The sequence below is a fragment of the Ovis aries genome, chromosome 17 (assembly GCF_016772045.2).
Source record: "Ovis aries strain OAR_USU_Benz2616 breed Rambouillet chromosome 17, ARS-UI_Ramb_v3.0, whole genome shotgun sequence".
NCBI classification, from domain to species: domain Eukaryota; kingdom Metazoa; phylum Chordata; class Mammalia; order Artiodactyla; family Bovidae; genus Ovis; species Ovis aries.
This window is the reverse complement of record NC_056070.1, coordinates 13,291,338-13,315,596: the sequence shown is the minus strand read 5'-3', so window position 1 is coordinate 13,315,596 and position 24,259 is coordinate 13,291,338. Positions and strand designations below refer to the sequence as shown.

General features: G+C 37.9%; 1 protein-coding gene across 8 annotated transcripts in view; it reads right to left on the bottom strand.

Moving 5' to 3' along the window:
• Positions 1–24,259, bottom strand: part of ANAPC10 (anaphase promoting complex subunit 10) — a 136,637-nt gene that overhangs the window by 74,222 nt on the left and 38,156 nt on the right. Inside the window, exon 5 of one of the 8 annotated variants that reach the window (XM_042234306.1) lies at positions 66–137. The exons of 5 other annotated variants lie outside the window; for them this stretch is intronic. In XM_042234306.1, the coding sequence (XP_042090240.1) occupies positions 81–137 (57 nt within the window). In that variant the 3' untranslated portion in view covers positions 66–80. Of the gene's footprint in view, positions 1–65; positions 138–8,385; positions 24,162–24,259 lie in introns of those variants that run through there. 2 more of the 8 variants (XM_012097423.5, XM_060400993.1) reach the window with 2 other exon arrangements.

Genomic DNA, 24,259 nt, shown 5'->3' with positions numbered 1-24,259 from the left:
AGCCAGATCTATCCAGTCTGCCAAAGTGTGGTCTTTCAACATCACTTGGGCAGAAAAATATGAGATAATCCCCCATCATCTCACAGTATCATCTTGTAGTATCTGGACCACAGAGTATTGCCAGCTTCAAAACTGTCCTGTAAAAGAATGATGCCCTGTTATTATGGAGCAACAACTAGAAAAAGATGAATGAATATGGGTAACTGATACCCATATAATTATATCGACACTAAGTTTTACTAACAGTAAGTCAATCCTCTAGTTTTTTTCATTTCACTTCCAACCCAAACGTACTCCCACGTGTATGAATGTATAAGTGATCCACATACAGGCCTGGGCCCATATATTTCCTGCTCATACATACAAAATCATCTAAAATGTCACACTCAATACTCCCAGTTTCTAAGCCAAAGGTATTGTCTATTATGCTGGGCCACAAAGAAGTAAAAAGCTATCTTAATACTATATCAAGATATCAATTTCTTTCCAAAGGATTTTTAAAATGAGTTTTAAGTTTTAAATAACTTTTTCATAGAGTAATTTTTAAATCATTTGACCTAGCGAGTCAACTTAATGTATGTTCTAGCAAAAATTGTATTGTGATTAACTCCATTTTTGCTTTATGAATTTCAAAAAGAAGCAATCTGTTCAATTGTTTGGCCAAACTGCCCTAAAAGCAAAAGCCTCCCAGCTCGAGGAGCACACTGTGCATTTCCAAAGTCAAATACTGCTCTCAAATTCTCTGTTCTAGGAGCCTTCAGATTGGCAAGAGTGACTTTCAGGGCTTCATTCACTGCTCAGTGGAAATGTTTGCAAAAATATTTATGCAATCAGGACAGACAGAGCTTTTTTGAAAATACTGGCTTGGCTAAAATTCATGGCAGTTAAGATGTACATAAATACATTTTTTAAATGGCATTTATACCCTCCTACTCTATACATGTATTACTACAAATACTGTATTAATTCAAAAGAATACGTTCTCCAGAGAAAGGATTTATAAGGACCAAGAAGCAGAATTCAGAGTCATCAGTATTAAGTCAGCTTTGCTTATTTTTTTTTTTTTGCTTATTTTTTTAAATAAATCAAAATAAATGTCATAAGCACAAAAAGTTTCAAGAACAAAATACAAACTCAAAGGAAGTATCCACATTAGTGAGCTGTTACCTTAGTTAGTAAAGAAAGCTCCAATATTTTGACACAATGGCTCAACATGTGCTCCAACAGATTTTACACTATTAACTGGATCATATCAGAAAGATTAAAACTGCTAAACTATTCTTTTACAAAAAGCACAAAATAATGCTGTAGTTTTAAAGGATTACTCTGTATGTTTAATCCAATGCCAATGAAAATTTCATTAAGGTTTAAACAAAAACAAAACAAAACAAAAACAAATAGAAAATGGCATGGAATATATGCTCTATGTATCTTTGGACAATTGATACACAAATACCAAATATCAACACTAAATTTTTAAAAAGCAACATGTCATGTTTAGGTCTGACAGTGAGGAACTGAATCCAAGACAACCTGTCTACTCTCCATTACTAGCACGTGTGTGTGTGTGAAAGTTGCTCAGTCATGTCCGACTCTTTATGACCCCATGGACTATAGAGTCCATGGAATTCTCCAGGCCAAAATACTGGAGTGGGTAGCCTTGCCCTTCTCCAGGGGATCTTCCCAACCCAGGGATCGAACCCAGGTCTCCCACATTGCAGGTGAGTTCTTTATCAGCTGAGCCACAAGGGAAGCCTTATATAAGACACATTTATCTAGCACTTTCCAACCTTGTGCAATCTTGGAAAGGAGTATCCTTACTATGAGTAAGGATAAAGCAAGCAGCCATTATAAAACTTGAGAAAAAAGGAGAATGGAAGGACATAAACTTGAGAAACTTAGTATCTGACACACTGCAGATGTTGTTACACAGTTTATCTTCTTTAATCTTCATGACCACCCAAACAAGAGAGGTATTGTGATTCTCATTTTTTAAAGTAAATAAACAAAGGCTCCAAGAGGACAGAGGAAATGCACTGTATCACAAAATAAGAATAGTACCACGATTTCAACTCTGATCTGACAGCCTCCAAAACCTACGATTAAAGCAGCATGTGGCAAAGACAATCCAGAAACATGTTGCTTCCTCTGGCTTAAGTCTCATCCTTCTGCCCCACTTTAAATACAGTATTTAAAACCCAGGCTGCAGATTATGAAACAGACTGGGTTTCTGCCCCCATAAGCCAAGGTTAGAGAACTCTGTGTTCAGTGGCAAGTACAATATGACTCTGGGGGAATAACAAGTTTCAAATGACTATGACTTCAGGTTAAATGGAGTTCAGTGAGTCATGGTAATTTCATGCCACTGATAATCCTGATCCTAGTCAACAGAAATTTTAAATCTGAATTCCATATTTGCCTTTGATAATTCTCTCTCAACATAAGGCAACTCTTCATTCAAAATAAGTATTTTACAGCCAGGAACATCTCTCAACGCCTTTCATTATTCATTCACAGAGAAATGACAAAAATTTTTAATGGATAAAGCTAAAGCTAACGTTTAACAACTAGATTTTACAAACTAGCTACGAATGATTTTGAGTTTATTTTTATCCTTTCATTATCTTAAATGTGACACAACCTCCCAAATACTACAGTTGAAAAGTGAAGGCAGGCAGAGATTTCTTTTCATTCATCAGCCTGTTCTTACTCCCTAAGTGCCTCTCTTATCCTACTTAACCTGAGCTTATCACCATTGGGCCAGGAATAAGAGGTAAATTACAAGTCTCCTAGATTCTCCTAGGAGGTAAATTATATTCCCTGTAGTCATCATCTTCTCTAGGAGCATACACCTACACCAAAAAGTGGGGCTGCCAGGGTGGAATCAGTTTAAGAACTAATCTGCCTAGAATTCTTTTCTTTAGTAAAGATAAAACAGATGTCCCTCCGCTATCTTTAAAATAAATACTAGGACCATTGCAGAAGAAAAAAAATTGCACAAATAGTAACTGAGCACCTGTGCGCCACATACTTAGGCATGAGGGTGATTGAGACAGATACTGTCCCTGTGCTAGTGGAAGCTATCAAAGATTTGTGGCAGCTGATAAGAAATATAGCTTAAAATTATTAAATGGCAGAAAGGAAAGACTAGGGCACAGAAATACACTCGGAATTGTTATTAAGTAGGTCACAAATTTGGCTACACAGTTCCTGGCAGTCAAAGAAGAGTGGGTGTCATTATTGGTTCTGACAGTACAGAGATTCTTCTACTTAATTATAGTCCAAAGAGCTATTATTAAGTCCATTTAGTCATATGTGTGTTTTTTAACTATAAAAATCAACTGCTAATACCACATATTGGTAACTAACAGAGCTGATGAACTTCTTCCCCTACTCACTGCTCTCTTACAACAGTCAGATCTTCATATCTATCAAAGTCCTTAAGTTGAAAAGTTCTTCAGTAGAGGAACTTGTGTGTGTGGGCGCATGCATGCGTAATAAGAACCAAAACGCTTTTCCTGAATTCAGATCTGGAGGAAATTTTTCCTCTGGATCTGTACAAAAAGGCCACTTTGTGATACAGTAGACGACATTCTCAAAAATATTCCTAACAGAATTACAACAAATTTCATAATTTCTTATGTGTCTCAAAGTAGGTCTATTGGTTAATACTAAAGAGAAATTGTATTAAAGCAATTTTATAAAATAATGCAGCCAAAGTATAATGGTTTTAATAGCCAGAGAACATGCATGTCTTCAAGAAATTCGCAATTTTAAAAAATGAGGAAACTCAACTCTTGGAAAATTAGTCCGAAGATCTAAAAATAAGCTTTAGAGACTACTGGTAACTCAGTCACTTTTTACGTAAGTTTTATGTGTAATATCTCTTTATTGTAATTCACAAAACATAGGAAAAGAAAGCTTTCATATTAAGTTTTAAGAGGTTAGCAATATCTAAAATGAGTATAATACTTAGTGAACAATGCAACCAAATGCAACCTTTTTTTTTAAAGGACTGTTCATTTAAAGGGTACTTCATGGCAAATAGAAGGGGAAAAAGTAGAAGCAGTGACAGATTTTACTTTTTTGGGCTCCCAAATCACTGCAGACAGTGACTGCCATGAAATTAAAAGATGCTTGCTCCTTGGAAGAAAAGCTAGGACAAACCTAGACACCATAATAAAAAGCAGAGGCATCACTTTGCCAACAAAGGTTCGTACAGTCGAAGCTATGGTTTTTGCCAGTAGTCACGTACAGACGTGAGAGTTGGCACTGTACCATTAAGAAGGCTGAGCGCCAAAGAATTGATCCTTTCAAATTGTGGTGCTGGAGACGACTTTACTCTTAAGAGCCCTCTGGACTTCAAGGAGATCAAACCAGTCCATTCTAAAGGAAATGAACTCTGAAAATTCACTGGAAGGACTGATGCTGAAGCTGAAGCTCCAATACTTTGGCCACCTGATGCGAAGAGCTGACTCATTGGAAAAGACCCTGATGCTGGGAAAGATTGAAAGTTGGAGGAGAAGGGGACGACAGAGGATGAGATGGTTAGATAGCATCACTCATTCAATGGACACGAATTTGAGCAAGTTCTAAGAGAAAGTGGAGGACAGAGGAGCCTGGCGTGCTGCAGTCTGCGGGGTTGCAAACGACTGGACACAACTTATTGACCGAACAACAATATTCAATTTCCTCACAAATCTCAAAGAAAGTACAATTAAGGGAATAAGTCAAAGGTCACAGTTTTTATTGTATAAGGTTCGTGTAGAAGAAACACTATGTAAAAACCCATATTGATTGGCAAGATTCACTACAATTAAGTGAAATGGGAGAAAAAGCAAAAACAGAATCTTGAAGGATGATATACTCTGCCTGAAAAACTTAATTTACTCTGTATCTACCATTAAATAATCACAGAATACCTTTTCCTCAACTTCAGAGGAATCTACCAAATCTGAACACTTAGGTAAACTCACACAAAACTGAAATTCAGTAAGTTAAAAAATACAAGATTATCTGAACAGGGATTCTTTGAAAATTATAGACACTAAACACACTAATGAGTCTAAATATTTTAGGGTTAGAATCTATGTATTTTCAAAGTTGCTTTCTAAATAAGAATAAATGTATATACTAAAATAGCATTTTAAATAATTACTGGCTATAAGTCTGTTAATAATTATTTTATTGATTTCTCTTATAAAATTGAAGATGTTTTCTACAGAAAAAAATATCAGGGTACTTATTATGAAATCTCATCTGTTTACTCAGCAAGCATGTTCTTCTTCAGGGAAGAAGTAGGGAAAACATTAGTTGTCAGTTTGTTATAATTACTATTTTACATGAGTTCAGTGTGTCAATTAAACCCTAAGAAAACTGCTTACTCTCAGTGGTAGGGAGATAAAGAATATACTATTTTTCACAAAGATTATTTTTTCAAGCAGTTTTTCGTTCACAGCAAAAGAGAGACAAATGTATAGATTTCCCATATACCCCTGCCCCACACAAGCATCAGTTCAGTTCAGTTCAGTTCAGTCGCTCAGTCGTGTCCGACTCTTTGCGACCCCATGAATCACAGCACACCAGACCTCCCTGTCCATCACCATCTCCCGGAGTTCACTCAGACTCACGTCCATCAAGTCCGTGATGCCCTCCAGCCATCTCATCCTCTGTCGTCCCCTTCTCCTCCTGCCCTCAATCCCTCCCAGCATCAGAGTCTTTTCCAATGAGTCAACTCTTTGCATGAGGTGGCCAAAGTACTGGAGCTTCAGCTTTAGCATCATTCTTTCCAAAGAAATCCCAGGGCTGATCTCCTTCAGAATGGACTGGATGGATCTCCTTGCAGTCCAAGGGACTCTCAAGAGTCTTCTTCAACACCACAGTTCAAAAGCATCAATTCTTCGGTGCTCAGCCTTCTTCACAGTCCAACTCTCACATCCATACATGACCACAGGAAAGACCATAGCCTTGACTAGATGGACCTTAGTCAGCAAAGTAATGTCTCTGCTTTTGAATATGCTATCTAGGTTGGTCGTAACTTTTATTCCAAGGAGTAAGCGTCTTTTAATTTCATGGCTGCAATCACCATCTGCAGTGATTTTGGAGCCCAAAAACATAAAGTCTGACACAGTTTCCACTGTTTCCCATCTATTTCCCATGAAGTGATGGGACTGGTTGCCATGATCTTCGTTTTCTGAATGTTGAGCTTTAAGCCAACTTTTTCACTCTTCTCTTTCACTTTCATCAAGAGGCTTTTTAGTTCCTCTTCACTTTCTGCCATAAGGGTGGTATCATCTGCATAGCTGAGGTTACTGAGATTTCTCCCAGCAATCTTGATTCCAGCTTGTGTTTCTTTCAGTCCAGCGTTTCTCATGATGTACTCTGCATAGAAATTAAATAAGCAGGGTGACAATATACCGCCTTGACGTACTCCTTTTCCTATTTGGAACCAGTCTGTTGTTCCATGTCCAGTTCTAACTGCTGCTTCCTGTTCTGCATACAGATTTCTCAAGAGGCAGGTCAGGTGGTCTGGTATTCCCATCTCTTCCAGAATTTTCCACAGTTTATTGTGATCCACATAGTCAAAGGCTTTGGCATAGTCAATAAAGCAGAAAGAGATGTTTTTCTGGAACTCTCTTGCTTTTTCCATGATCCAGTGGATGTTGGCAATTTGATCTCTGGTTCCTCTGCCTTTTCTAAAACCAGCTTGAACATCTGGAAGTTCACGGTTCACATATTGCTGAAGCCTGGCTTGGGGAATTTTGAGCATTACTTTACGCGTGTGTGAGATGAGTGCAATTGTGCGGTAGTTGGAGCATTCTTTGGCATTGCCTTTCTTTGGGATTGGAATGAAAACTGACCTTTTCCAGTCCTGTGGCCACTGCTGAGTTTTCCAAATTTGCTGGCATATTGAGTGCAGCACTTTCACAGCATCATCTTTCAGGATTAGAAACAGCTCAACTGGAATTCCATCACCTCCACTAGCTTTGTTCGTAGTGATGCTTTCCAAGGCCTACTTGACTTCACATTCCAGGTTGTCTGGCTGTAGATTAGTGATCACACCATCATGATTATCTGGGTTGTGAAGATCTCTTTTGTACAGTTCTCCTCGGTATTCTTGCCACTTCTGCTTCTGTTAGGTCCATACCATTTCTGTCCTTTATCGAGCCCATCTTTGCATGAAATGTTCCCTTGGTATCTCTAATTTTCTTGAAGAGATCTCTAGTCTTTCCCATTCTGTTGTTTTCCTCTATTTCTTTGCACTGATTGCTGAAGAAGGTTTCTTATCTCTTCTTGCTATTCTTTGGAACTCTGCATTCAGATGCTTATAGCTTTCCTTTTCTCCTTTGCTTTTCGCCTCTCTTCTTTTCACAGCTATTTGTAAGGCCTCCCCAGACAGCCATTTTGCTTTTTTGCATTTCTTTTCCATGGGGATGGTCTTGATCCTTGTCTCCTGTACAATGTCACAAACCTCATTCGATAGTTCATCAGGCACTCTATCTATCAGATCTAGGCCCTTAAATCTATTTCTCACTTCCACTGTATAATCATAAGGGATTTCATTTAGGTCATACCTGAATGGTCTAGCGGTTTTCCCTACTTTCTTCAATTTCAGTCTGAATTTGGTAATAAGGAGCTCATGATCTGAGCCACAGTCAGCTCCTCGTCTTGTTTTTGTTGACTGTATAGAGCTTCTCCATCTTTGGCTGCAAAGAATATAATCAATCTGATTTCATTGTTGACCATCTGGTGATGTCCATGTGCAGAGTCTTCTCTTGTGTTGTTGGAAGAGGGTGTTTGCTATGACCAGCGCACTTTCTTGGCAAAACTCTATTAGTCTTTGCCCTGCTTCATTCCACATTCCAAGGCCAAATTTGCCTGTTACTCCAGGTGTTTCCTGACTTCCTGCTTTTGCATTCCAGTCCCCTATAATGAAAAGGACATCTTTTTTGGGTGTTAGTTCTAAAAGGGCTTGTAGGTCTTCATAAAGCCATTCAACTTCAGCTTCCCCTGTTATCAACATCCAGCACCAGAGTGCTACATATGTTACAAAGGGTGAACCTCTACTGACACATCATAATCATCTGAAGTCCAAAGTTTACATTCAGAGTTCTACTCCTACCTTATATATTCTGTGGAATTGGACACATGTATTAGGTTGGAGCAGAACTGTGGTTTTGCACTGTTGAACTTTGCATCCGATACTGGAATACATTCTTGTGGTATTTGCTCAGCATTCAAATGATCTTTCGATGAATTTGTGGGGAAGAAAGTGGTCTCTCCATCCTACTCCTCTGCCATCTTAGGACCGCCCCCTGGAATACTTTCTTAAATAAATGTGGTTATGTTATACATCATTTTAATGCCCATTTCTCACTTTACGTGTTTTCTTTTTTTTTTTTTTTTTGCTAGTGACATTACTTGCTATTTATTTTAGACTAGGGGAATGACAGACAAAAAGCAAATTTAAGCGATTTTCTTATTTGAGTTCAAAATGGGTCATAAAGCGGCACTGACAACTTGCAACATCAATAGTGCATTTGGCCCAGGAACTGCTAACGAACATACAGCGCAGTGGTGGTCCAAGAAGTTTTACAAAGAAAACAAGGGCCTTCAAGATGAGGAGCGTAGTAGCCAGCTACTGGAAGTTGACAATGATCAATCAAGAAGACAGTCGAAGCCGATCCTCTTCCAACTACACAGGAAGTTGCCAAAGAACTCAGCATCAACCATTCTATGGTCATACAGCATTTGAAGCAAATTGGAAAGATTAAAAAGCTCAGTAAGTGGGTGCCTCATGAGCTGACCAAAAAAAAAAATCGTCATTTTGAAGTGTCGTCTTCTCCTATTCTACGCCAACAATAATGAACCATTTCTCGATTGGATTGTGACATGTGAGAAAAGTGGATTTTATACGACATCCAGCGAAGACCAGCTTAGTGGCTGGACAGAGAAGAAGCTTTAAAGTACTTCCCAAAGCCAAGTGAAAGTTGCTCAGTCGTGTCCAACTCTTGGTGAGCCCGTGGACTACATAGTCCATGAAATTCTCCAGGACAGAAAACTGGAGTGGGTAGCCGTTCCCTTCTCCCGGGCATCTTCCCAGCTCAGGGATTGATCCCAGGTCTCCTACATTGCAGGCGATTCTTTACCAGCTGAGCCACCAGGGAAGCCCCTCATAGCCAAATTAGCACCAAAAAATGGTCATGGCCACTATTTGGTATGTTCTGTTGCCAGTCTGATCCACTACAGCTTTCTGAATCCTAGCGAAACCATTACATCTGAGAAGCATGCTCAGCAAACCAATGAGATGCACTAAAAACTGCAATGCCTGCAGCCAGCATTGGTCTTCAGAAAGGGCCCAATTCTTTTGCATGACAATGCCCGATCACACGTCACACAACTAACACTTCAACTTTTTAATCAACACTCAAAAGCTGAATGAATTGGGCTATGAAGTTTTGCCTCACCTGACCTCTCGCCAACTGACTACCATTCTTCAAGCATCTTGACAAGTTTTTGCATGGAAAATGCTTCCACAAATAGCAGAAAGTGCTTTCTAAGAGTTTGTTGAACCCTGGAGCACAGATTTTTATGCCATATGAATAAACAAACTTATTTCTCATTGGCAAGAATGTGTTGATTCTAATGATCCCTATCTTGATTAATAAAGATGTGTTTGAGCCTAGATATATGACAAAAATTCACCATCCAAAACCACAATTATGCTTGCACCAACCTGATACCATGACATGTATCCATCTTTATAGTATCACCAAGAGTATCTTCACAGCTCTAAAAATCTTCTCAGTCCCAGCTATTCATCTTCCCATCACACCCAACTCCTGGCAATCTGTGATCTTCTTATTCCCCTCTCCAGTGTGTCTCTTCTAGAATGTCACACAGTTAATGTTATACAATATGTAGCCTTTCAAGATTGAAATCTTTCCACTAGCACTATACATTTAAGGTTCCTCCATGTCTTTTCATGGGATGAGAGTCCATTTCGTTTTAACACTGAATAACATTCCATTGTCAGTTTATTTATCCATTTACCTACGGAGGGATGCCTTGGTTGCTTCCATTTTAGCAATAGTGAATAAAACTGCTATAAACATCTGGGTGCAGGATTTTGTGTGGAAATAAGTTTTCAAGATTTTATGTGGATTTTTCAGGATTTCGTGTGGCTGTAACTTTACACGACTTTTTAGAACTAACACCCCCAAAAGATGTCCTTTTCATTATAGGGTACTGAAATGCAAAAGTAGGAAGTCAGGAAACACCTGGAGTAACAGGCAAATTTGGCCTTGGAATATGGAATGAAGCAGGACAAAGGCTAATAGAGTTTTGCCAAGAGAACACACTGGTCATAGCAAACACCCTCTTCCAACAACACAAGAGAAGACTCTACACATGGACATCACCAGATGGTCAACAACGAAATCAGATTGATTATATTCTTTGCAGCCAAAGATGGAGAAGCTCTATACAGTCAACAAAAACAAGACGAGGAGCTGACTGTGGCTCAGATCATGAGCTCCTTATTACCAAATTCAGACTGAAATTGAAGAAAGTAGGGAAAACCACTCACCATTTAAGTATGACCTAAATGAAATCCCTTATGATTATACAGTGGAAGTGAGAAATAGATTTAAGGGCCTAGATCTGATAGATAGAGTGCCTGATGAACTATGGATGGAGATTCGTGACACTGCACAAGAGACAGGGATTGAGACCATCCCCATGGAAAAGAAATGCCAAAAAGCAAAATGGCTGTCTGGGGAGGCCTTACAAATAGCTGTGAAAAGAAGAGAGGCGAAAAGCAAAGGAGAAAAGGAAAGCTATAAGCATCTGAATGCAGAGTTCCAAAGAATAGCAAGAAGAGATAAGAAAGCCTTCCTCAGCAATCAATGCAAAGAAATAGAGGAAAACAACAGAATGGGAAAGACTAGAGATCTCTTCAAGAAAATTAGAGATACCAAGGGAACATTTCATGCAAAGATGGGCTCGATAAAGGACAGAAATGGTATGGACCTAACAGAAGCAGAAGTGGCAAGAATACCGAGGAGAACTGTACCAAAAAGATCTTCACAATCCAGATAATCATGATGGTGTGATCACTAATCTACAGCCAGACAACCTGGAATGTGAAGTCAAGTAGGCCTTGGAAAGCATCACTACGAACAAAGCTAGTGGAGGTGATGGAATTCCAGTTGAGCTGTTTCTAATCCTGAAAGATGATGCTGTGAAAGTGCTGCACTCAATATGCCAGCAAATTTGGAAAACTCAGCAGTGGCCACAGGACTGGAAAAGGTCAGTTTTCATTCCAATCCCAAAGAAAGGCAATGCCAAAGAATGCTCCAACTACCGCACAATTGCACTCATCTCACACACGCGTAAAGTAATGCTCAAAATTCCCCAAGCCAGGCTTCAGCAATATGTGAACCGTGAACTTCCAGATGTTCAAGCTGGTTTTAGAAAAGGCAGAGGAACCAGAGATCAAATTGCCAACATCCACTGGATCATGGAAAAAGCAAGAGAGTTCCAGAAAAACATCTCTTTCTGCTTTATTGACTATGCCAAAGCCTTTGACTATGTGGATCACAATAAACTGTGGAAAATTCTGGAAGAGATGGGAATACCAGACCACCTGACCTGCCTCTTGAGAAACCTATATGCAGGTGAGGAAGCAACAATCAGAACTGGACATGGAACAACAGACTGGTTCCAAATAGGAAAAGGAGTATGTCAAGGCGGTATATTGCCACCCTGCTTATTTAATTTCTATGCAGAGTACATCATGAGAAACGCTGGACTGGAAGAAACACAAGCTGGAATCAAGATTGCCGGGGGAAATATCAATTACCTCAGATATGCAGATGACACCACCCTTATGGCAGAAAGTGAAGAGGAACTAAAAAGCCTATTGATGAAAGTGAAAGAGAAGAGTGAAAAAGTTGGCTTAAAGCTCAACATTCAGAAAACGAAGATCATGGCTAGAGGTCCCATCACTTCACGGCAAACAGATGGGGAAACAGTGGAAACAGTGGCTGATTTTATTTTTTGGGGCTCCAAAATCACTGCAGATTGTGACTGCAGCCATGAAATTAAAAGACGCTTACTCCTTGGAAGAAAAGTTATGACCAACCTAGATAGCATATTCAAAAGTAGAGATATCATTTTGCCAACACAGGTTCAACTAGTCAAGGCTATGGTTTTTCCACTGGTTCATGTATGGATGTGAGAGTTGGACTGTAAAGAAAGCTGAGTGCCCAAGAATTGATGTTTTTGAACTGTGGTGTTGGAGAAGACTCTTGAGAGTCCCTTGGACTGCAAGGAGATCCAACCAGTCCATTCTAAAGGAGATCAGCCCTGGGATTTCTTTGGAAAGAATGATGCTAAAGCTGAAACTCCAGTACTTTGGCCACCTCATGTGAAGAGTTGATTCATTGGAAAAGATTCTGATGCTGGGAAGGATTGGGGGTAGGAGGAGAAGGGGACGACAGAGGATGAGATGGCTGGATGGCATCACCGACTTGATGGACATGAGTTTGGGTGAACTCCGGAAGTTGGTGACGGACAGGGAGGCCTGGGCGTGCTGCGATTCATGAGGTCGCAAAGAGTCGGAGACGATGAGTGACTGAACTGAATTGAAGTTTTCAACTCCTTTGAGTAAATTTCAAAGTGCAAGGCTGCTGGATCATATGGTATGAGTACATTTAGTTTTTTAAGAAACCACCAAACTGTCTTCCAACGTGAAAGCGAACGTGGCTCAGTCGTGTCTGACTCCTTGTAACCCCAGGCTCCTCAGTCCATGGATTTCTCCAGGCAAAAATATTGGAGAGAGTAGCCACTCTCTTCTCCAGTGGCTCTTTCCAACCAGGAACTGAGCGCAGGTCTTCTGCATGGCAGGTGGACTCTCTACAGTCTGAGCCACCAGGGACGTGGCTGCACTATCTTGCCTTCCAACCAGCAGTGAGTGAGAGTTCCTTCTGTCCCACGTCCTTGTGAGGACTGGGTTCACTAAGTGCTCAGGACTCTTGCCATCCTAGTAAAATGTGTACTATCATCTGCTTTTAGTTCGCATGTCCCCGGTTACATATGATGCAGACCATGTTTTCATATGCTTAGGTGCCATTCGTGTATCTTCTTTGGCGAGATGTTTGGTAAGCTCTTTGGCCTATTATTAAAATCAGGTTGTTTGTTTCCTTATTGAGTTTTTAAAGTTCTCTGTATATTTTGGATAACAGTGCTTTACGAGAGGTATCTTTTGCAAATATTTTCTCCCAGTCTGTGGCTTGTCTTCTCATTCTCTTAGCATTATATATTTCAATCTGAGGTATCTGTAACTATATGATAATTTTGTTCATTTGGTGGCAAAGAATGGGAACCTACAGATTATGTAAGATCCAGAATAAGAATTTATAATCTTCATTATCAAAAATAAGGCAGTAGCAATTTTACACAGCTATTTAAGAAGCACCGTATTAATTTAGAACAAGATAAGGCTTCAGACAATAAGAATTGTTAGATAGCGAACATCTAAACAATTTCCCTACTACTGTCTCAAAGTTACAGTATCATTCAGTCTGATTCTAGATCTTTTCTTATGAGAAGTACTTTGAAGGTCGCCTCTCCCCTACTTAATTAAGCACCAGAGACCAAGATTAGTTATGGACCATTTTAGCTAATTATCATTTTTAAGCTAATTACAAAGTAGACAATTTGTTCTGAAAATAGTACTGAGATAGTTGAACTACTGTTTCTGTTTTCCACCATCAACTATAATTGTAAATATAAGAGGAAAGATATCCTGTCCCCCAAAACCTACAAATGCTTGTGGCCACAGAAGAAAGTATCAATTGGCTTATATTCCCAGGGTTCCTATTCCAATAATCTCACTCTTTTATTCTTAAACTTGGAGGTTTTTTTCTTTTCTCCTTAGGAATCTTACTCTCTAAATTACCCTGATTAAAGGTCTTTATAAAATCATTAAGCAAAAGCAATCAGCAAAAAGAAAAGCAAATATTTATAAACATGTATGCCAACAACGGGCTTCCCAGGTGGTGCCAGCAGTAAAGAACTTGCCTGCCAATGCAGGAAACCTAAGAGTCACAGGTTCAATCCCTGGGTCAGGAAGATGCTCTGGAGGAGAACACAGCAACGCACTCCACTATTCTTACCTGGAGAATCCCATGGACAGAGGAGACTGGTGGGCTACAGTTCACACACAACCAAAGTGACCTAACATGCACGCACACACGCCAACAACTTTAGCATTACATGTATCAATAATTTTCAAGAGGATATACCAAGGGAGTAAACAATTTTTAAATACATTTCAAAAATCAATAATCAATCTATCCCACCACTTACTAGTTAGTACTAACTAGTTCACTTCCTCAGGTACAGATTTCAATTTTTCTTTAAAACTTGATGAAATGTCTTGGTAACTTGTAATCTAATGTGATTTTTTTTTAAGGAGAAAAATGAAAGAAATACATAATGTTTGTTGGTTCCCAGCTAAAAACTGCTTTGTTGTGTGACCCTGGGCAGCTTACTTCACCTCGTGGTGTATTGCTTGTAAGTAATGGCATTGTACTTGGTAAGAAGCTGCTAACTGGTGGCCACATCCAGCAGTAAATATACCTTGTTTGCCCAGCATGTTTTAAAAATTGGGAAATTTCATATTCAAATCCAGATTTAGGATTTCTCTTTAAAAACTGCAAGACTGGCAACCCTGCACCTATATTCCCTGAGGTAAGAAAGGCTGCAACTGAGTTTGTTCAGCATCTGAGTTTCTAATGAACTAAATGACCTCTAAAGTTCCATTCAGTTCTCACGTTCTCATGTTGAGCGTGAGCCCTACAGCACAAGATCTACTTCGCCTCTCTAAGTCTCAGCTTGATTTGAACATGGGGATGATATCTGACCACCACGTGAGCTTCGGAGAGAAAAAAACGTACTGTGACTGTGACTGCTTAGCACAGGGACGTGTGTAAGAAGTACTTAATGAACCACAAAGCTAACGATAAACACAAATAATAGTGAACACAACAACTCAAAAACGATTCTAGGATGGTCAATCCAATCTGAATCGAAACTGAGGGACTTCTCTGGTGGTCCAGAGGCTAAGACTCTGCACTCCCAATGCAGGGCACCCGGGTTCAATCCCTGGTCAGGGAACTAGATCCCATATGCTGCAACTAAGAGTTTGCATTCCTCAACTAAGACCAGGAGCAGCAGATTTAAAAAAATAAATATTTTTTAAAAAATCAAAATTGACACGCCAATTCTTTTCTTCCAAATGCAACACTGGTCCTATAAAAAAATCAACTATTTGCCCTAATATTTGGAGAATATGAATTCTTCATTTAACACATGTGAAATAAGAGGCTGACAAAAAAAAAATGAAAGTCTCTGAGTAGGCTCACCTCAATTCAATATATATTTAAATTATGAAAAATATTTTCAGCAGGTATCTCTTAGCAAGAAACACTGCAGCTCTTTCTGTTGCTACTACTGTTCTGATCAGGGTCATTTTAGTAGCCAGAGATAAAAACGCAATCAAAAGTCTACAGGAAGCAGGAGATTATGGAAAAGTTTATATATACATGGGAAACCAGGAGAAAATAAACACCCAGGTATCAGAAAGGTCAGGAAACGAAAAATGCTGGGGCAGCAGCCACTTGTCCCACCCTACCTGTCTCTCTCCTGGTGTCTCTGTCCTTATACCCACTCCATTCATACGCCATCCTGCCCACTCCTGAACCTCACAGCTTATAATCTAACTTCAAAGCTTCAATGGTACATGGCCCTTCACCTTACCCCTCCTTCTTCAAATTACTATGTTTTTCCATCAAGTCTTACTGCTAACTTGCCTGTTTCTTACAAGCCATCCTTTAGAGAGAGGCCAAAAATTAAAAAATAGAACTACCATATGATTCTGCGATTCCACTTCTGGATTTATACTCCAAAGAACTGAAAGTAGGGTTTCAAAGAAATATTTGCCCACCCGTGTTCAAAGCAGCATTATTCACAATAATCTCGAGGTAGAGGCAACTGAGTGTCCATTGTCAGGGGGATGGGTAAACATAACGTGGTCTATATATACAACGGAATATGACTTCGCCTTAGACAGGAAAGGGATCCTGTCACATGCTACAACTTGGATGAACCTCGAAGACATCGTGCTAGCTGAAATATGCTAGTCACAAAACGACATAGACTGTATGACTTCACTCCTATGAGGTATCAAAGGCAGTCAAATTCAGAGACAGAGAGCAGACTGGTGGTTACTGGGGTCTGAGGGGAGGGAAATGACAAGGACTTGTTTTAATGGACACAGATTTTCAGTTTGGCAAGATGAAAACACTCTGGAGATCTGCTATATAGCAATGTGAATATACTTAATGCTACTCGACTATATACTTAAAAATGTTAAGATGACAAACTCTATGGGGTTATTTTTTTATCACAATTAAAACTTTTTTTTTCTGAGAAGGAATCGGCTGGATTTATTTAGATAACCTTTTTGAAGTGAAGTATACAAACATGGGTCAGTGGCAAGTCTATGGACTGACTGCTGGTTTGACTTTTCTATTAAAGTCTACTGTTTCCGACACCTACTGGGTTTTCAGTCAGGTGCTCAGTCCTGGCTCATTCAGCTGCTCACACTCAGTAAGCGTTCTTTACATAACAGGGGTTGATAATCCATATCTCACTTTCATATTTGTAAGTAAAGCACATAATAAAGTGCACTTTATTGCATTTTTGTGTTACATCCTGCCATGCGTGTGTGTGTGTGTGAAGTCGCTTCAGTCGTGTCTCTTATGTCTCCTGCACTGGCAAGCAGGTTCTTTACCAGCAGCACCACCTGGGAAACCCACATCCTGCCGTATGATTAAATAAAGTGAAAGTGTTAGTTGCTCGGCTGTGTCCAACTCTTTGCGACCCCATGGACGGCAGCCCTCCAGGCTCCATGGAATTCTCCAGGCAAGAATACTGCAGTAGGTTGCCATTCCCTTCTCCAGGGAACCTTCCTGACCCAGGGATCAAACCCAGGTCTCCTGCATTGCAGGCAGATTCCTTACTGAGCCATCACGGAAGCCCAGGGTTAAATAAAGGGCTTTCTAATTCTGTTTTTTCGTTGTTGTTTTCTTTGCCCTTGACTGTTACTACTGTCACTCTGCCTAAAAAAAATTTTTTTAAGTGCAGTTTTTCCATAACTGCTGTGAAAATGCTCTTGAAAAAAGCAACTATACAGCACAATGCTCTTGAAAGAAACCCCGTCGACTTCACAGTTTCTTTCAAGTATGCATCAGCAGGACAAAACCTTCCAATTTAAAGACTTATGAAACAAGAATACCCATCAGAATCTTCTTAGCACAAATACTATGACAGGAAAACTTAGAATTCTTGCTACAAAAGCAAATTAATTTCATTAGTCTCCAATCTATTAATAGAAATTTAGAAACTATCCCTCCAAAGAGTGACTAAACTACTTGCAAGAACTGCTTTAGTTCAGAGCTGCATTAAATACATTGCCTATTACAACGTGTCACACAGGCTTAGGAAGGAAACTCTTCAGTCCCTATCTAACTGAGTTCTTGACCATTATCAGTTCTGTGACATTATATTTTCTTGATTTTTATTTTCATCTCTGGCAGTTCCTCTCAGCATTTGTCACTGGATGACCTTTTACTACCCAATCCTTGAATATCGGCATTTCCCAGTTTCAGCTCTGGTATTCTTTTCAACCATACGCACTCCTTGAATGACATCGAAACTCACACCTAAGCTGATACTTACACATGGATGATTCCCAAACCTATACCTCTAACCTAGACTTTTTCCCTCGGGTTCAGCTTCATGGACCTGACTACCCACTGAAAAAGTCTTCCATCTGAAAAGATACAAGAAATCAGAGGCAAAATTAATCTCATTAGCTTAAACTTTCTCTCCATCCCCACCTCTATGGTCCTTACTCTATATTCCATTTCCAATTAAATCGCAATATTCAACCAGATGCCAGACATGAAAAGAATGCTAGATGTCCCGTTCCACCTACTCGAATCACCTGCGGATACTCCCAGGTAGCAATCATTCACAAGTCCTTTGCATTCTACTTCAAACACATCCCTTCCTCTTGGACCCAACTGCTCTCACTTTAGGTAAATCCTCGTAATTTGTACCCTGATCCCCTGGAGGAGGAAATGGAGGCCCACCAGTTTTCTTGCCTGAAAAATTCCATGGACAGATGAGTCTGGTAGGCTACAGTTCAAAGGGTGGCAAAAGAGTCGGACACGACTGAGCGAGTAAGCCTGCACTCACAGGACTACATGCCTGGTTTTCACATTGCTTCAGTCCCACCATAGCCAGGATTTCTCTTTATCAATGTTTCCTCATTTCAAGCCTAAGCTCCCTAGAAGTCTGACAGCAGGCACAATCTGACTTCACCCATATCATTTTCAGTGGAACAAATGTATTTACTCTACAAAAAAAAGGTAAACTACTACGTACACAGGCCATACAGTAAGTATGCTGAAAGAATAAACACTCTTCCCGTCTTTCCTGAGATGCCTCACACCTACCCAGCTGTCGGGCATGCTAAACTCCCGGCAGTTCTGCCACCAGGCCAGAGCTGCATGCCTCCATACCTTTGTATGGAGCCTCTATGTTGGAACAGCTCCGCTTTATCCTCCACCTGAGGAGGCTTCACATCTATCCTTCAGATTCAGTTGAACCATCACCTCTTTTAGAAAAAATGTTCAAACTATCATTATCATTAAATTAAAAAAACTTTAAACTATTGTGTTCTCATTCACGCTGCGTGTATTTACTAAATTGTAATTGTTGATTTATTTGCCTGTCTCTTCCACCAGACTGCAAAGTGCTTGAAGGCAGAAATAGTGACTATCTCTGCTGTATCCCTTGTACCTAATACAGTGTCTGGCACTTAACAGCCTCTAAATAAATATTTACTCAACAAAGCATGAATCTGTCTTACATGGGAATTGCCAGGCTATGCAAAAAATCTATAGTTTAAGTTTGAGGTCAAACAAAAAATAAGAGATACAAGAATGTTCCTCTCCTAAAAATATATATACTATTCTATTCTGTAATATATTTTAGTTTCAAGATGAAACATACGCCAAATGCATAGTTATCTCAACTCCATTTTAGAAATAAGTAATGTATGTACTGATGATTATGAATATTTTTCATTATATTCAGAAAGGGATAAAAGACAACACTATTTCAAAAAACTGTGTGTACCACAGCAAAATATTCTACACTCATTTCAAAATGTCCTAAAATTAGTTATAAAAACTGATTTTTAAAGATATTTTCTTTCCAATTAGCTAAATTCAATAAAAACTATTTTTTCCAAAGGCTTGGTAAATTAAACACTGTCTTATCGAACCAAATTGTGTCTGTAGATACTGCCTAAATCATTCTACTTTATATCAAGTTGTTTAAAATAGGCCTCTCATAAGAAAGTAAATGAAAGTAGATTTTAAGATCAATGGAGAGAGTCAGAGCCTTTGTCTGCGTCTCTGCACTCTACCACACACATTAATGGAACGCAAATTATAATAGTAAATGTTATTTTAACAGAAGAGCTGACTTATTAACCACTTCTGTCAAAGTACCATATATGGACTCTCATAGCCATGCTACTGATTTAAGACACAAGGTAGACAGCCAAAATGCTCGCCCACATGGAAGAAAAGGAAAATATCATTATGGCTCTCTTAACATTAAAGACTTGTTTCAAGCCTCCTCTTAAAAAAAGAAAAAAAGAAAAAAACACTTGGTAAGAGCTTTATTATCTGAAGACAAAAGCAAGGCTTAAAATTCACTTAAGCACTCAATTTTGGGCTCTATCAGTACTTTATCCTCTTGTGGCTACAAATTTTAGAAGTAAAATACTAACAATGAACCAAAGAACAACTTTCACATATGCTGAAAACATCTGCTTAACCTTAAATTAGCAAGTTGTTTTTCATAAACTGTGTAGAAGTAATTTTGAGAGTTGCCACTATATGTCTAATAAACGACTTTCGTTTTATATTTGAGAACAAAAATTCCTACAATAGCTTTTTTTTATGGGAATGAGAATACACACAGAGATAAAAAGAGAACTGTCTTTAGTAATTTTTTAAAAAACTTTTTATCTTGTATTGGAGTATAGCCGATTAACAACGTTGTAATAGCTTCAGGTAAACAGCAAAGGGACTCAGCCATACATATACATGTATCTATTCACCCAGTTAGAAAACTTAGATTTTAAATTTTCTTAGATTTTAGCTGGGGATGTATTCTAAAATGATCACATTTAATACATAGTAGTATTCTGGTTCCTCACGCTAAACAACAAAAAATTTCCTTCTCACAGATTTTCCCTTCTGAGAGCAAAGAAAAAGAACAACATCAAACCAAAACATAATGCTAAAATACAAAGGATTTAAACAGTTAAAAAGAAACTATATCTTTATTTGAAAACATCTCTAGAATAACTTCCTGGACAGCATGAACATGATTTCTTGCATAAAAGTAACAGAACTGAGATGAAATATATTGAAAAGATAATGACACAGACTCTGAAATGCTAAATTCTTACTTCCATATAGAAATAGTCTCTTCTGCAGAAGCAATCAATTATAAACATAAAATGTTCTTAGGCTGTTGGTTTCCAATCTGTGTAGGATACATAATGTTGAAAACAGGAAAGCAGAATGAGCAACATAAATAGATTCAACTCTGGTACAAAAAATGTTCCAATTGGTCAAACCTAGAGTCAGTATCTTGCGTCCATTAAACAGAAAGTCTAAACTTAATTTCGGTGTTAACTTTCTCTTCAGGAATACAGGTTAAAATATGCATTCTAGAATAGTAAAGGAAGGGCCTGATCTTTTTGCAGAGATTTTTCAACAGAGGAAACAAAGATCTACATATAATGTCATACTTTATAACTGAGATGAAAGAAAATATATGCTAGAAAACTAGAAATCCTGGTTAAACAGGATGACCGATAAGTTTTTCTTACCCTGAGCTATAATTTTTTTCAAAGTTGCTATTTCAAATCAATAACAAAGTTACAGAAAATAGGCTTTAGAGTGTTTCAAGTAAACAAATCCATAATTTCTAGTAAAAAAGGAAAACCTATTAAAACACTCCAATACACACTACACCCTCCGGTGGGCAAGCATCCATGGAAAAATATAAAAAGATTTAGTTGGATTTTCCACTCAGTTAAATCAGTCCTATAACTAATAAAATGATGGTTCTAAAAACCTCATAAAAGTTCACACTATTTTAATCACTTGTCTTAGTATCTGAGTTAGAAAAAGCAAAGATTTTTTAAAAGTAAAAATTTAGATGTTACAGAAGAGTAACATTAAGAAAATAAAATATCCTTTGCTTATCTTTCCTTTAAAAACAAAGTGCTATCAAATTCTTAACTTCTTCAACTTACAAAAGAAAAAAGGTAAACAGAATAAATCACATATAAAGATGTATAATTAAAGATAAAAGTATTCTTTATACTATGAGCTGCAAAGGCAGCACTAATATTTTAAAGCAAAATCCAAAAATTATGGTTCCTTAGCGAGAACTGTGGCAGAGAAACAGTATGTTCATTAAGTTTTTCAGGAAAACAACTTACATTATCACCTGGTAATATTTATTATTATTGGTCTCATGAGGCTATGTGGTCACTACACAGAAATATAAACACACTTAGAGACTATTTAAAAGAGCCCTTATTCTATATGGCTAATGTTTCATGACTTAAATGATATAATAAAAGCAAAGACTAGATTAAAAGTATTCTACAATGGTCCAAATATTCTTTAAAGTTTCTATAATTTACAAATACAAACATATATTTAACACATATCTAGAAATCAGACATGAAGACTACAGTTCCCAAAATGCATTAAAGAATTTTTTAATACACTCTTGAAAAAACGAGTGCAACTAGGACTACTTGAGGTATTCGACTTAATCTCTAAGTTTAGGAGAACAGCAATTAAAGGACAACAGTGACATCTAGTGGACGTTATAAATATATGCCATACATGCTGCTGCCGCTGCTGCTGCTGCTAAGTCGCTTCAGTCATGTCCGACTCGTAGGACCCCATAGACGGCAGCCCACCAGGCTCCCCCGTCCCTGGGATTCTCCAGGCAAGAACACTGGAGTGGGTTGCCATTGCCTTCTCCAATGCATGAAAGTGAAAAGTGAAAGTGAAGTCGCTCAGTCGTGTCCGACTCTTAGCGACCCCATGGACTGCAGCCTACCATGCTCCTCTGTCCATGGGATTTTCCAGGCAACAGTGCTGAATTGGGGTGCCATTGCCTTCTTCAAAATGCAAGCTAACATTATACAAATGTGCTTTGAACCCCAATTCTGACTACATCATTTCCTTTTAGAAGTCTCTGTAACAATTCTGAGATAAGAAAAGTAGCAGTGTTGTAACAGGCTCTTTTTGGAGGATTCAACCATACATACCTTGGATCAAAACCTTTTCTTCCTAGTGTTTCACTTATTTCAACCTGTCTGAAGAACTGTATGACAAATCTTTAATTCTAAATCAAAACAAGCTGACTCTGCTCCCAAAGGCTTCTCAATGTGAGTGACCCAATCATGTGATAAATATAAAATGTTTAATAATTGAAGTATAAGAAGTAAATATCTCAAGGCTTTAAGCACTGTTAGTTACACGACTAACTGACTAATAAAAGTCTAGCAAATGGTCCAATATGACTATGATAATAAAATTTTTAATGATTTTGAATGAAAAAAGTAAAAATTGAAAAAAATTTAAACGAAGAAAATTCAGAGCTGATCTATTTATGAATTTATTCAAGCACAGGAAGTACAAATTAACAGTATGGTCTATCAAGAGAAAACAAGAAATGTTTTTAAACTAGAACAAGACTACCTTTTTTATGGCAATTTTTCAAAACCAAATTAGTCCTTGAGAAAATTTACAGAATTACTCTTTAAAAATAAAGGAAGATAACTTCGGAAGAAGACCAAGTATTCATCTCAAAAAGCAACGAATTTATTTCAAAGAAGATCAAACAACAATAATACCTGTGGACAATGTACTTACTTATTATTTGTTAATATATAAGCAAGTTTCACAAGAGAAAAACACTGTGCTTACTGAGAAAACAATGAAAGTACATATGATTTTTATTAAGTATTCTACTACTAACTCAGGGAAGAAATATAAATGTAGATAGATCTAAATATAAACACCAAGTCAAATAAGAGTCCAGGCCACAATTTAACTAGAAATCTTTCTCAGAACCACCCAATTTAAAAGATTTTAATGACTATTTGAGCTCAAAGATTTTCTGAAAAGAAAAAATGCTAATAAGGGTCACAATTTTCCAAGTGTACATTTCAAAATCACTGAAAATATCTCTGGAATGTAAATATTTGGGGATTAATAAAATTCAGGTCACAAAAGCACGGTCCTATTGGCTTCAGAAAGTTGTCATAAGATAAATAAATTGTAGTTTATTCAAACAATGGATTACAACTCAGGAATCCAAAAAATGAAGTACTGATACACGCAACAACATAGATGAATCTCAAAACAATTAGGCTGAGCGAAAGAATCTTCACATAAATGTATACTCTGTATGACTCCATTTATATGACATTCTAGAAGAGGCAAAACTGATTTGTGGTATGAATGAATGAACAAACAAAATCTCAACAGTTGCCACTGAGGGTAAGACAGATATGGGGACTGACTAGAAAGAAATATGCGGGAATTTTCTGGGTAATGGAAGTTCTATATCTTAACAGGAGTTGGGGCTGTACAGATGTATTATACATTTGTCAAAACTTACCAAATAATATAATTAAGATCTGTGCAAAATTTACATAAATTTTACCTTAACAAATGAACCTTTAGAAATATTAAAGACTCTAGTTATCATATACCATGCTAAAGTATTTGGAGTGACTACAACCTATTTTGAAATGCACATAAAAATTAGATAATGGACAGATTATAACAAAGCAAATATAGCAGAACACTAACAATTGTATAATCTAGAATATGAGTAAGAGTATGTTGGGGTTCACTGTTTTGTTCTTTCAGCTTTTCTGTATATCTGAAATTTTCCGTAATAAAATACTGGAGAAAAAATACAGATGACAATCAGAATTCAGAAGAAAATGAAAAATATAAGAAATATAAAGTGTTTTCTAAAATATTAACACTTTCCCTTTTAT